Source organism: Porites lutea, chromosome 6 (assembly GCF_958299795.1).
Source record: "Porites lutea chromosome 6, jaPorLute2.1, whole genome shotgun sequence".
NCBI lineage: Eukaryota > Metazoa > Cnidaria > Anthozoa > Scleractinia > Poritidae > Porites > Porites lutea.
The window spans coordinates 12,951,710-12,964,427 of NC_133206.1; the positions used below are offsets into that span (position 1 = coordinate 12,951,710).

General features: G+C 38.6%; 1 protein-coding gene and 1 long non-coding RNA gene across 2 annotated transcripts; one reads left to right on the forward strand and one right to left on the reverse strand.

The window, feature by feature from the left end:
* Nucleotides 1-2,173: 2,173 nt before the first annotated feature.
* Nucleotides 2,174-7,044, reverse strand: LOC140940183 (uncharacterized). The gene is made up of 3 exons (XR_012166307.1): nucleotides 6,809-7,044; nucleotides 4,980-5,061; nucleotides 2,174-2,278 (listed from the first exon to the last, which is right to left on the reverse strand). It is a non-coding gene; the product is annotated as an uncharacterized lncRNA (long non-coding RNA).
* A 1,653-nt stretch (nucleotides 7,045-8,697) lies between these two features.
* On the forward strand, nucleotides 8,698-11,662 carry LOC140941286 (LYR motif-containing protein 1-like). Its single transcript, XM_073390269.1, has 4 exons — nucleotides 8,698-8,926; nucleotides 9,777-9,837; nucleotides 10,716-10,747; nucleotides 11,055-11,662. The coding sequence occupies exons 1-4, from the start codon at nucleotides 8,783-8,785 to the stop codon at nucleotides 11,172-11,174; spliced, it is 357 nt and encodes a 118-aa protein (XP_073246370.1). The 5' UTR covers nucleotides 8,698-8,782; the 3' UTR covers nucleotides 11,175-11,662.
* The last annotated feature ends 1,056 nt before the right edge of the window (nucleotides 11,663-12,718 follow it).

The window sequence follows — 12,718 nt, forward strand, 5'->3', positions numbered from 1 at the left end:
TTTTGTAATGCTGACGTTCAGATGGTATTTCAGATTATTGGCTACGAGATTTGCGTAATTTATTGGCATCGTCCATAACGTACCTTTTAAGAGCTATCAAGATCGAAGTGCACCTGTGAATATGACTGGTATTTTCTCAGTGCATCGAGTGTGGAACGTGAAAACAAGTCTCCACTTCTTAATAGCGAGAAGGTTTTTTTTTTGGTAGAAAAGGTTTCCACAGCTATAACTCAGTTCGGATGGATATCATCACCGACAAAACTGTAAATTTGCATGAGGAAGCTAAGAGGTTGAAAAGTAATTCGTGCATATTAAATACCCTTATCCTTATTTAACAACAGGAGAAACTTTAAAAGCATTTAAAACAAGCGCCACGTACGTTTTTTGCTGAAATTTTACAAGTGCAAAAGAAGAATGGTGACCTAAACAGGCTAATCGGAAACATATAATTAATGGTGCGTTATTGCGAACTTTTAGGGGACAAAATTAATATAAACGCATTTACACTTCCTTAAGCTGTATTAGCTGAGTAAAGTAAATACCGATCACTTTGTAAGAAGGACAGTCACTTCCTTGATATTGCTGGGCATAAATTTTACATTCCGACGCCCATGAATTTGTGGCATCAGGAATCCCTTTCATTGGAGCCCTAGCGAGACAAAACTTCTTAATTTTCAAAATAATAAAAAAAAAGAATTAATTCCTATCTATCCAAATCCTTTGTAACGAACACATGGGAAATTTCAAAGTTTTGATCAGCCCCCCTAGGATTAATTGCCAAGTCCCCCGGTCCTGCAGGGGACTCCCTGTTTTAAGGAGGATTCCCCGGTGTGACAGGTTGGAGTTGAGAAGTTAGTCTGACAAAGTCAATGTTTGAATTTAAAAAAAAAACATACCGAAATTTGCCGACACTCACAAAATTCTTTTCTTTGTGAAGTATGAATGCTAAAATCATTTTTGTAGCTCTTTTTATTGCTTGAAAATGACAGATCAATGAGAAAAGCAGTAGCTCTCTTCAGCCACGTCGTTCAGAGAGTCGCACCTCTTTTTCAAGTATTCATGATAAGTGTCGGCTAAATATGGTCATAGTTGATCACCTGACAAGGTTGGCATGATTCTCCCTCTTTGACTTTCTGACCGATTGGATTCCGGGGAACTGATTCGTGGGGGATAAATAATTCATTTTTCTCTATTTATTGAAAAGTTTTGTTAGTAAATTTCTCTTCCTTCTGATTGTTTGAAATCTCCAGCTTCTTTTCCTTTTTCTGCAGGTTTTTGAATTACATCCTTGAGGTTTTCCGTATTTTTTTGTTAAAACGCTATAGACTATTTTTAAATCCTCGATAAAACACTCTGTTTGCCCACAAAATGTTGCAAAAATTCTCTTGAGAATATGTAATCATCACAGGAAAATTTGACGATAGTTTATGCAAAAAATAGAGTTCTGTGGTGGTGGTGGGGGGGGGGGGCTGGCAAGCAAACAGAGTATCTTCTGTGTGATTCTAAAATAAAAAATGTGACCGATGAAAAATCAGAAAATTTTTCGGCTCCTGATCGCTGTTATATAAACCGAATACTTTTGCGTAGTGCACTCACATGCGACTTCTTAATTTTTTACTCCACCACATGACAGTGGTAAGCTTTGATAGATGTTGCTCGCAAACGTAGCATAATATGCCCCTATGATGAGTGCTCATATATTTGTAAAATTATGCCAATAATTATGCTAGTTTTTGTAAATTATGCTCTAGCTCTTTCTCTGCCCACGCCAGTGTGAAAATTAAAATTCAGTCGAAAAAAAGACTCGGCTTTGTTGTTATGTTTGCTCTCTTAAAGACCGGGTGGTCATGCGATTTACCGCTAAAACGCGCGGGTGCTTGAATGTAAAATTCCATCCACGCTTACATGAAGGGACGGATCGGACCTACGGTCACGTGACCACCAAATGTTCTCGATAAATTCAATTTCTATCAAAGGTAATGTAGGCTCCTCGCGCGAGAGACTAGAGAGAGCTGCGCTATTGACCATGTCAAGCTGTTTAACAATGTTGGCAAGAGGAGAGATGGCAAGCAAGGGCAATTTTCCGAAAAGAAAGGATTGAAAATCGTTTTATTTCTCAAACCCTTTTATTTATTAGTTGCCCTTGAGTTACATTATTACTCTTTGAATAACCCTTTTGATTCCACAAATATATCCAGTTCAGCCACTCGATCTTTCTTGTTCCCCTTGATTTGAGCGATACCTTCGGCGGTACAGTTTTATTTTTTGCTTCTTTCGCCTAGTAAGAAACAAAACAAAATTGATTTCAATTTTTACATTGTTGTATTGGTCTTTTTCTCTGTTTTGGCAAACAAAGGTACACTGAAAAAACTTAAGGTAAAGTTTGACTGTTTCTTCTCTAAGGATTATTCGTTTTTTTCACTAGTCTCTGCATACTACCTTTGCTCGTCATGGACGCTTGAGTTAATACGAGCGCTCTTATTTAAAGGCTCTTAAATTAAAAAAATAGTTCATTCTGGATCTTAAATGATTGAAAACTTCATAGATCTAACTGATGTTCCATCTTGAGGGCCCACAACTGCATGCGTACAAGTACTAGTGGTATTTGCTTCACCCCTGGTGTAGCGGCGGTCCTTGTTGTTCAATTATGGTTTTATTTCTCTGTCACCGAGTAAAAACACAAATCATACTTGTGGTATGCATGTAAAGCTTAAAAAAGAAATTTTGTTCAAATTGTAGTAATTCAGTCGAGAAGCCGGTACATATATATTTTTGCCGTTTTCTCCAGCTCGAACAAAACAGCTGATCCCGCGTCTTTCACCGTCCTTTTTCCTAAGGTCAACCATAAAAGAGGCTCAGTTTTAAGGGGTATTGGCAAACATCTTTCAAATGAGGTCAACCGGGAAGCTGGTTATGAAGAATTAGCATATAAGCTATATAGGTATGTGCCACCCCGATGGGTAGGGGTGGGGCCTTTTGGTCTGAAAACGGGTATGACTTTGCCCATTTTGATCTGGAATCGGGTATGGTTTTCGAGGGAACTACGGAAGCGTATGAACGTATTTATCGTTTCAATTCCAAGTGAACAAGAACGAAATAGAAATCTGCGAATTCGAAATGCATTTGAAGAATTTTTTTATTTGCGCTCTAATCTAAGTAATAATGACATAATTTCTGCCTAATGCCAGGTCTAAAATGGTCTTTAGAGGTCTGAAAACGAGTGTGAAAAATGACATTTTTTGGTCAGAAATAGGGTCATGATTTGGAGAACCGGGCGGTACAGCTCCACCAAGAATTCCCAGAAGCACCCCCGGGTTTAAGCCAATCAAAACTGAAAAATCTGATCTGAAAATTAATAAGTATAGTGTAAGGACAGGTCCACTGGCGGATAATTACTCACACTGGGTTGCAGCACTTGAGTTTGTAACTGGGGCATAGCAGCTCAAAGCTTGAACAGTTGCATCCAAGTGGTACGCACTTATAACCGAACCCTTCACACTGACTGTCTGTAAAGATATGGATTTTTCAAGCCGGCTTTGTCAGTTAACCTATGTTATTATTGATTCAGTGTTATTCTTGGTTCATCTTTGATTTCCTTAGTCTGCTGCACAGCCGGTTTTAGTGTCGACACGCAAGGGGCGTTGCATGACGATACTAGCATGTTTCGTCTCGCAAATACAGCAATTTGAACTTCCGAGTTTTCACAGTGCGTGACACCAGAATAGGAATGCTGTCTCGTTGAAAAAAAGTCTCTCCTCTTGATTTTCAGCAGTATAACCATTTCAAGTATTAGAAGATATGTTTATGTGTACGTATATGCTAGTTCTCGAGTGAAAAGAAAGAGCTTTTATAGAAAAAGTGAACTCCAGAAGTTTTTGTTGATTTCCGGCGGCCATATTGGTGCACCAAAACGGTGCACCAATATGGCGTCTCCATACAAAGCTCTACAAAGGTGCGTGAAACGTTTCGGCAAATAACTCAGAAACTATGGGCCACAAAGACCTGAGACTTGGACAAATTGTTTATATATTAGTCTTTTACAACATTTCATTTTCTTGGCTACGTACTTCCACTGGACGGTTTCCAATTTAATTTTTTGGTGCGTGACAGTGAAAACGATCTATATAGAAGTTATAGGAAAGGGGGGCCTTTTCTGTCAAAAATGATATATAAAAGGGTGAGCCTCAGTGAACCTCAGGTGGAGCCTCCCCGCACAAAACTTTGCTAAGTACCCCCCCCCCTCCCCCCTGCAGTTTACCCTCTACTCGCTGATGAACTTTCACATGACTCCCATTCGGCTTATAGAACTACTGTACTTGATCGAAAATAAGGGGGTTTTGTACTTAGCAGTCACACTGTACTTGCCTTATTTTATCCTTTTTCTATTGTTACCAGCAAGGACTTAAGATTATAAACCTCGATAACTTCAGTAAAAAAAGAACCAGACATGGTCATACATTGAAATATAAAATAACTTTTCTTAATGAAAGTAACGAAGTACGACATTTGTCCCGGTATAGTTGAACACAGACAAGTGGCCCAGTAAAGATAAAATTGTATTCAACAAGTATATTATATGCCCTTTATATTCTGTATATTTCCTTGTATTTCGCTTATAATGTAAACACTCTCCTTACGGGCTTTATTTTGCGGGGCCTACCAAAACTCCACATTTATACTTTTAAACTGAGAAAGATTAGGGAGTAGACGGTTTGTTGATATGGTAAACTGGTTCCGCTGCTAAACCTGAAGGACATAAGTAACTTTAAGAAAAAAATATATATATATTTCTTTTTCGTGTCGAAAGCAAAACGGCAAATCTTACCTTGTCTATTTATTTCAGATTTTATCTTTTATCAAGAAACTCATTTCAAAGTTGACAAAACGAAAATATATGAAGGGGGAGGGGTGTGTTTTAGTAAGACTAAAATACATCTACTTTTAAATTATTACTTACAACTTGCAAAACGTTAACGCACCTTCGAAAAAATTGTGCGCTGGAGCCAAAGTTAACATGACCGTAAACAACAAAGCAAAGATGGGAGACATTCTTGGGAAAATCTAGAAAGAAATTAGAGATATTGACGGATGTTAAATACCTCGAAAGGTTACTGTTACTATTGTTTCGCCACCTTTTATTAATGTTACAATAATAAAAGAAGAAAGACGATTACAAACATTTACAAGAAAATGCCACAAAAAAGCCCAATGAGGCTTATACATCGTAGGCTTTCTTGACTAAATTATAACAAACACCAAATGTTAATTGAATGGCGACGGCAGAGTAGTAATACGTTTTAATAAGATATTAAAGAAAAAAAGAAAAGAAAAAGTAAACAAAAACTAAAGACAAAGGTAAAGAAAAGGAAAAAAGGGCTGCGAGAATTATAACATTTAGTGATTATGATACAAGATCTGCGGATATTCTCCAAGATTTAGGATGGGATACCCTTGAGCAAAGACGTTCTAAGAAGCTCGCAATAAGTGTTTTTAAACATCTGAATAACTTTTACCCTGAAGAACGAGTTGAAACCAATCTCCAAGGTTCATTCCTACAACGTACGAGGTGCCTCGACCAATGTTTTTGTACCTAGGTCCCGAACTTAAACTGCTAAGCGGGCTTTTAGCTGTGAGGGGGCAGTCATGAGGAATGGCCTAAAAAATGAGCTTAAAGACGAGCTAAATCTCTGTCAATTAACTTTTTCAAGTCTGCCCTGTCTTTGCCTTGAACCAGGGATTGCGTTGAGGGAATTGTAAAAGAACCTATTTTAGTTATTTATTATATAATGTATACTTTAAGTTAATTTTTGTGTAAGTAATTATAGGATGGTTTTGTTCAATATATAGATCTATTCTTAGCATTAGTGTAGTTTCTCTTAAAATTTGTTATGAAAACGGCTTACTGGAAGAGCATTAATGAAGTGATACCATGAATAAAGCCTGAAACGTTTACCGCAAAACCTTTTGTCGCTCAGGTAAAGAAAAATTTGAAGAAAAAAAAGCAACAATAATCGTTTCCATTACCTCATTAAAGTACTTCTACCATCGAAATTCATCACCAAAAAGCATTTCTTATGACTGCTAAAATGGCTTCAAAAATATGTCGAGCGAGGTATCCTTTACTCGCGGTTTGTTGCGAGGTAACGCCACGGGAAAAACTGATCGGTTTTCCCGGGCGAATCGAAAGGCGCAGTCAAACACACGATAAAGACCAACTTTGTACACCTTTAACGCGCTTCAAAAGTGCAGTAAATCCAACTTTTCGTCCCGTGCACCAGATATTTTTAGTCAACACGTATCTTTTCCTCGAAAATTAACGATCAAGCGCGTTCTATGTACGACTCGAATTCCGACAAAAAAATAAAACCTCTCTTGCGCGAGGAATAATAAAACGCTTCAAATTTAGTGTTAAATATAACCTTTTACCAAACCAAAAGTTTATCATATCATATATTAAAAGCCTGGACATTGGAATTTGTTACGTTCTACAATAAAATGTCATTTATTATTATTTTCTACAAAATTAATGATATAGTTGCAACTTCTTTTTGGCTAGAAAAGGGTGTATAAACATTAAAGTAGAGTCTCTGAAATGCCGGCACTGTTATCAAGACCACTATGCACAAACAAGAAAATATCTGATTGTAGAATAATATTTATTTTAGACTGCATTCGTTCTGTGGACCAGAATGATATGAACTTCAGCTTCCCTGACCTTTCGGAGAAAAATTGCGCGCTTGAATCATTGAGCCAAAATAGAAAGAGATTCTTGAAGAGTTTTGCTACGACGCTATCAAGATTCACTTACACTTAGCTTTGATTCTTCTGAGTCCTGAGATTTGCAAAACTTCAGCTCTTCTCAACTGGCTTGGGTGCTTGCCAAGGATGCTCTTAAAAGCCTGTTCTTTGTCCTAAAATTTATCCTGTGTGTCTATCAGTATTTCGTTATTTTTGCGTCAAGAATGAAAGCAGAATTGTCAATATTACGGAAAAGCTGTCTGATATGCTTGGTACATTAAACTGTCTTCCTTTACGAACAATTTCTGCCTCGGAGCCTGTTTAAGTCATTGACAGGCAGGGGCGTAGCTAGGGGAAGGGTTTGGGCCGAGATCCTGGAGAGCATGTCCTTAGTGAATTAGGTTGGCAAGGCTTACACTAGGTTTTCTCCACGTCGCTGCGTCAGTTTCAGTAGAAATCCTAAAGATCAGACCGGAAACAATTCTCACTGAACATAGATAAAAGCAAGTATACTTCAGTCTTACTTGAGAGGCATTTCTCGTCCGGTAACACTGCAGTTCCTGTGACCAGACTTCATGCATTAGGCAGTAATGTTATCATAGACAGGTAATTTTTCTTAGAGGGATAAATTGTGTATACAGTCGACTCTCGATAATTCGAACCTTTAAGGGAAATAGAAAAAAGTTCGAGTTATGGGAGTTCGAATTATCGAGGGTAAAATTATGTAAAAAACGACCTGAAGGGAAATGAAAATTGCTTCGAGTTAGCGGGAGGTTCGAGTTATAGAGGGTTCGAGTTACCGGGAGTCGATTGTAGTTTCTTTGTGAGGCCCCTGCGTGTGGTTCTGTAGCTTCTAGTTACATTGCAATTCTAGTACTTTAGACACTACTGCAGACATGTATAAATTCATTGATAAAATGTCAAATAGCAATGGCTTACAAGGGCTGCCTCTTTTTGGTAACTTATTGGGTCTAAGAGCCGCATGTTTACAATTTGGGCAATCACCTTGTAATCACAATCAAGAACGTCACGTAAATCCCAGGGGCGGATCTAGGGGGAGGGTGCAGGGGGTGCGCACCCCTCCCTGAGATGACCTGCGGTTTTCTAATACAACTGGTATTCTGCAAAAAAAAAAAGAACTATGTGGTTTATTGGTGTTGAAGTAGAGCAAGAGACGAGTGCACCCCCTCCTAAAAAAAATCCTGGATCCGCCCCTGCATCCTACCTTTTGGCTAGCTTGCACTGAGTATAGACTAGCCCCTTATTCTCCTAGTCTCCTTCGCAGCCGTTATTAGGGTCGTCACTCGTCACGCAACGCTCCTCCCCAGGAGCGTTGCGTGACGAGTGACGACCCTAATAACGGCTGCGAAGGAGACTATTATTCTCCCTGCATGTGATTTAAGACTAGGTTTAACATACATAACGCCACAAAGTTCACTACCCTCAGTACCTTTCTCTTACTCTTTACCTCGACGGGAATAATCCAGGTAAGCCCCTCTGTACTGCCCTTTTAAGTTTTGCTCCAGCATACTTAGGTTACGATCGGTACGTACACAATAACATCTGTGTTCTTGCCTGCAATGATCCTCTACTTTACAGATGCGGGTAGAATTAAACAGAGGATTCTTTTTTATGTAGAAAATTTATAATCACCTTTGCAGCTGTCTTTGGTTCGAGCGCCCTGTTCATCGAACAATTGCTTGCACTTGCTCAGTGTCGGCTCCAGGGCATGGCAGAAATTCCTTTCCTTATTAAGTTTAGGCAGATTCTCCTGGGGAAAATTGATCAATATTTCTTCGAAAAAGAATGCTTTTGTTCGAGTTTTCACTCTGACTATCGGCCATTTTTAAAAAGTCCGGGAAATCGGGTAGTGCCAGGCTCTCGCGCGGTATGAAATAAGGCAATAGTACCAGTTTAGGATCCAGTTGGTGTAGCGATACATGGAGTATTCTCTTGATTATCATTATTGGTTTTGGCCAACAGTATGATGTTCAGGCTTTTCCTTCATGATCATAACTTATAACAGGCAAAACTGGTCCTACCAATGTTTAGGAGGGAAGTCCTATCATTATATCGTCGAATTTTCCGATTAGCTCGGCAATGGCAAGCTACGACAGCAGCAGACACTGAGGTAGAGAGACAGTATATTCGCGACGAAGCGCGAAAGTTGTTCCGTGGAAAAAAGGACGTGAGTATTATATCTGGAAGATATTCAGATCTCCTTCTAAGGAAGAAACTTAAATCCCACGCTGGTGAATTGAGTAAGAAGTTGTTCCAGCTAATTGTCACACGAATGCAGATAAAACATGTCATGACAAAGTCGCAGAGGAGTTAGTTCAGTGCTTTAGGTCGTATCGAAACGACTTGTACAGAAACAAATTTGTATCAAAATGACTGTTTCTCACCCCATCCCAGCCTGTTGCCCATAGTTGACAACCCTTTGTGTTAATGCCAAGATCTGTTTTTAAGTTTCAGTTCCGTTCCTAATCTTCTTACTGTTTTATAACATCCCATATATCATTGTCATCATCATTATCAAATCATTGTCATCACCGTCATCATCATCATCATCATCATCATCATCTATTTTGGCGTTGCTTGGCCAAAGATACTACAGTCCTCCATGCAGGTTCTAAGTTGCGGCCATATCCTTCAACATAAGCATTGATAATCCCTTCTGTTCATTTTCTTTCCGTTGGGTTCTTATTTATCAGCAACATTTTATAGCTAAACCATGTATACTGGTGTAGTAGCTATGCACCTGTTTATGGGCCTGGCCCCGGTTGTTCAAACGTTGGATAGCGCTATCCACTGGATAAATCACTATCCACCAGATAAGTATTTGGAAAAACGGATTGTGTTACTCCACTGGATAGAGATTTATCCGGTGGATAGCACTATCCACATTTTGAACAACTCAGGCCTGGCCTATAAGCAGTAATGATCTGGGTAACTCAACAAAGTCAGTGCAAGCTAGACGATATTGCCCAAATGCACATTCACTACGTGTAATATACATCTCTGTTAAAATATTACAGATAACTGACCCAGAGGAGATTAAGATGCACATTCATGAAGCAAATGCTCGAGTTGAGATTGGTATGTGCTGAAATTTTAATTATCAGTAGCTGTAGCGCTACATACTTAACCCTTAAAAAAGGTGCAATTGTGAAGATCACTTTTACATAAGATTTATACTGAAGAAAATGCTCTCAAGCTGAATGAATCCATGGGCTTCTGATGGTACCTGGAAGTCAACTCAGCTATTTATCTATTTGCGGTGCCTTTGACTGAGTTAATTTGACATAGGGTATAGAGTTTCTTGACTGAGCTGCTTGTAACTCCATTAAGTGGCCACCCTCAGGGCACTGGCAAATGGTCATTTAATAATGGGGGTTTAAATTCACTCAATAGTAGTTCGTCATAAATTAGCATAACATGAGCAAAATCTTTGGCAGAAATATCACCGTTATTTTGAAACAAACATGCGACAGGAGCAGCATTACTGGTCCACAATCGCATATATGCCAACAACTCTCCCGGATAATCTGGGAGTCTACCAGATATATGGTACTGATCTTCCGCTCTCCCATATGGGTCACCAAGTCTCCTGGATAAAAATGGACTTTTGAGCTTTCCTGTGCTTTAGTTTGAAATTTAGCCCATTTTGTATCTCAAAATCTGGACTTTTTTTATTTATAATTTGTATGGTTCCTGGGACATTTTGAAATAAATCCAAACTAAATGTATCAGGTGCTTGATGGCTGCTTAATAGAGGTGACAACAATTGGAGAACTCTTATTGGGATGGCCAAAAGGTGCCCATGGCCGCTTAGTACAGGTTTAAGTTCCCATTGTTTTCTAATATTTTGGGACTTTGATCACTGGCCGTTTAATAGAGGGTGGCCGCTTAATGGAAGGTGAACTGTAACACTGAACAGTAATGATTGTTGATATAATTTTTATATTTTCCTGTAGCCCTTCACTATGGATCTCCTTACCCAAGACTGGTAAGCCTTTGTGTAAAGAATGTATTAATATTATTATAAAATTATGTTATTAAAAAATTATTAACAAAAACCTATGAAATGAAAATTAATACTTCGTATTCCAAAATGGTGGCAATTAAAGTTATTCTTCAGTTTTCATGATAATTGCCTCATTTTAAGGTATGTTAAAGTTCTTTTAAATTCTTCAGATACAAAGGGCTTGTTAACGTAATACAAAAGAAAAGCAATACTGTCACCATTGTGGAATAAAGCTTACACAGGGTATGTTTGCTTTCATTTAATGTGCAATTTTTTTTATTTTTGCCAGATCCACATGCCTCCTACAGCAGTCCCCAAAACAAACAGAAAACAAAGAAAAGCTCAAGAACGCCTAAGAAAGCAAGCAAAACCAATTTACATGCTCTCTGATGAGGATGTTGATAAGTGAAAGATTTCCAGGAAGTGCATAATTTAATTCTAAAACAGTTAAAAGAAACTTCTTTTGCAAGTAACAGACTGTTGTAACAGTGTTCAGGATCATGTTCATAATGGTATCTGCACTGCTCAGTCTTGATCAAGGCTCAAGAAAATGAGAATATCAAAATGAAGGATCTATTAGAGGCATTTCCGGCTGCTCGTTTGTGAGAGTATGTTAATCGCAGAGAACTGGAAAAGGCAAATCATTTTGAGTAGTATTTAGTAGGATCGATCCAGGCGGATAAAGTCTCAAGACAGGCCTGCTAAAAACTATATGAATGTGACTTGTGGCCCATTTACCAAGTCCTTTTGAGGTCAAAATTTGGAATTTTAGCATTGGCTCAAGATTTCTGAAAAATACAGAGGCAAGATGGCAGCCAGGGGTCATTACAGATTTTCTCAATGGTATTCCATAATTCATTGTGGCTTTATAAAGTCAAAGCAAATGATGATACTTAGGTTTGGTGCCTAAAACTGGCAAACTAAGTTTTGAATCGACATCGCAATTTTTGTTCTTCAATTTTTGCTCTACAATTAATATAATCCATATAATTGGGGATGGAGGATATCAGAGTTGGTTTTGATTAGTGGAGACTGGCCTAAAGACTCTATTTTTCACTCTCTATTTTTGCAAACTCTATTTTCAGTCATGCAGATGGCAAAAATGCATGCAACGCCCATGGGAGTGAGCAGCAGTGCTGGATCCAGACCTAGAGATAAGGATGTGGGGGCCTGGTCATCCAGACCCTTAGATAAAGGGGGGGGGGAACGGTCTCCATTTTTCGGCCCTTCAGGCCTTATTTTGGTTTAAAAATAAGGGGTGGCCTGGGGCCCCCGTGTCCCTCCCCCCTCCCCTGGATCCACCACTGAGCAGTAAGGTGGCCCAATAACGACATAGCAATTTTGTTCCTTTCTGGTAAAATTTTGATACTTACCGCCTTTTTTCTCATTTTTTTCTTTTCAATTCTTTTGTTTATAATTGTATTCTTTTGTCAGGGGCAGATCCAGGGGTGCACCAAATATAGGGAATGACTGGTGACGTAAACAAATTTTAATACAGATTACGTGCAGTTGTATTAGAGAGCTGCAGGTCATCTCAGGGGCAGAGGGTTCACACCCTCTGCACCCTCCCCCTAGATCCGCCTCTGTTTTTTTATTTCATTTCTCTTTAATTCTCTGTTTTGTTACATTTTTTTCTTTTTTGTTTCTATCACCCTTCTTTCTTTTGTATTTAAACAATTATATGTTTTGGTACATTTTTTTCTTTTTTGTTTATATCACCCATCCTTTTTTTGTATCTTAACAATTTATATGACACAGTTTTTTTTTTTAAATCTGCAAATAAAATAATTAAAAAACATGCTGAGGCCGATAACGCCATAGACCACAATACATTGCAAGTAATGAGTGATATTCCATAAGCCCCCACGGCCGACAGAGAGCGTTCAAGATGGTTACAGGATAGGAAATTCGGACTGGGAGAAGGATTTTGAACCTTAGAGAAAGATCTCTAAA

Bases quoted from the DNA above. Each gene is read 5' to 3' on its own strand.
- LOC140941286 (XM_073390269.1), top strand. From the start codon at position 8,783: ATGTTTAGGAGGGAAGTCCTATCATTATATCGTCGAATTTTCCGATTA. The intron at 8,927-9,776 runs GTGAGTATTATA...AAAATATTACAG, and splicing joins TGTTCCGTGGAAAAAAGGAC to ATAACTGACCCAGAGGAGAT. The intron at 9,838-10,715 runs GTATGTGCTGAA...ATTTTCCTGTAG, and splicing joins AAATGCTCGAGTTGAGATTG to CCCTTCACTATGGATCTCCT.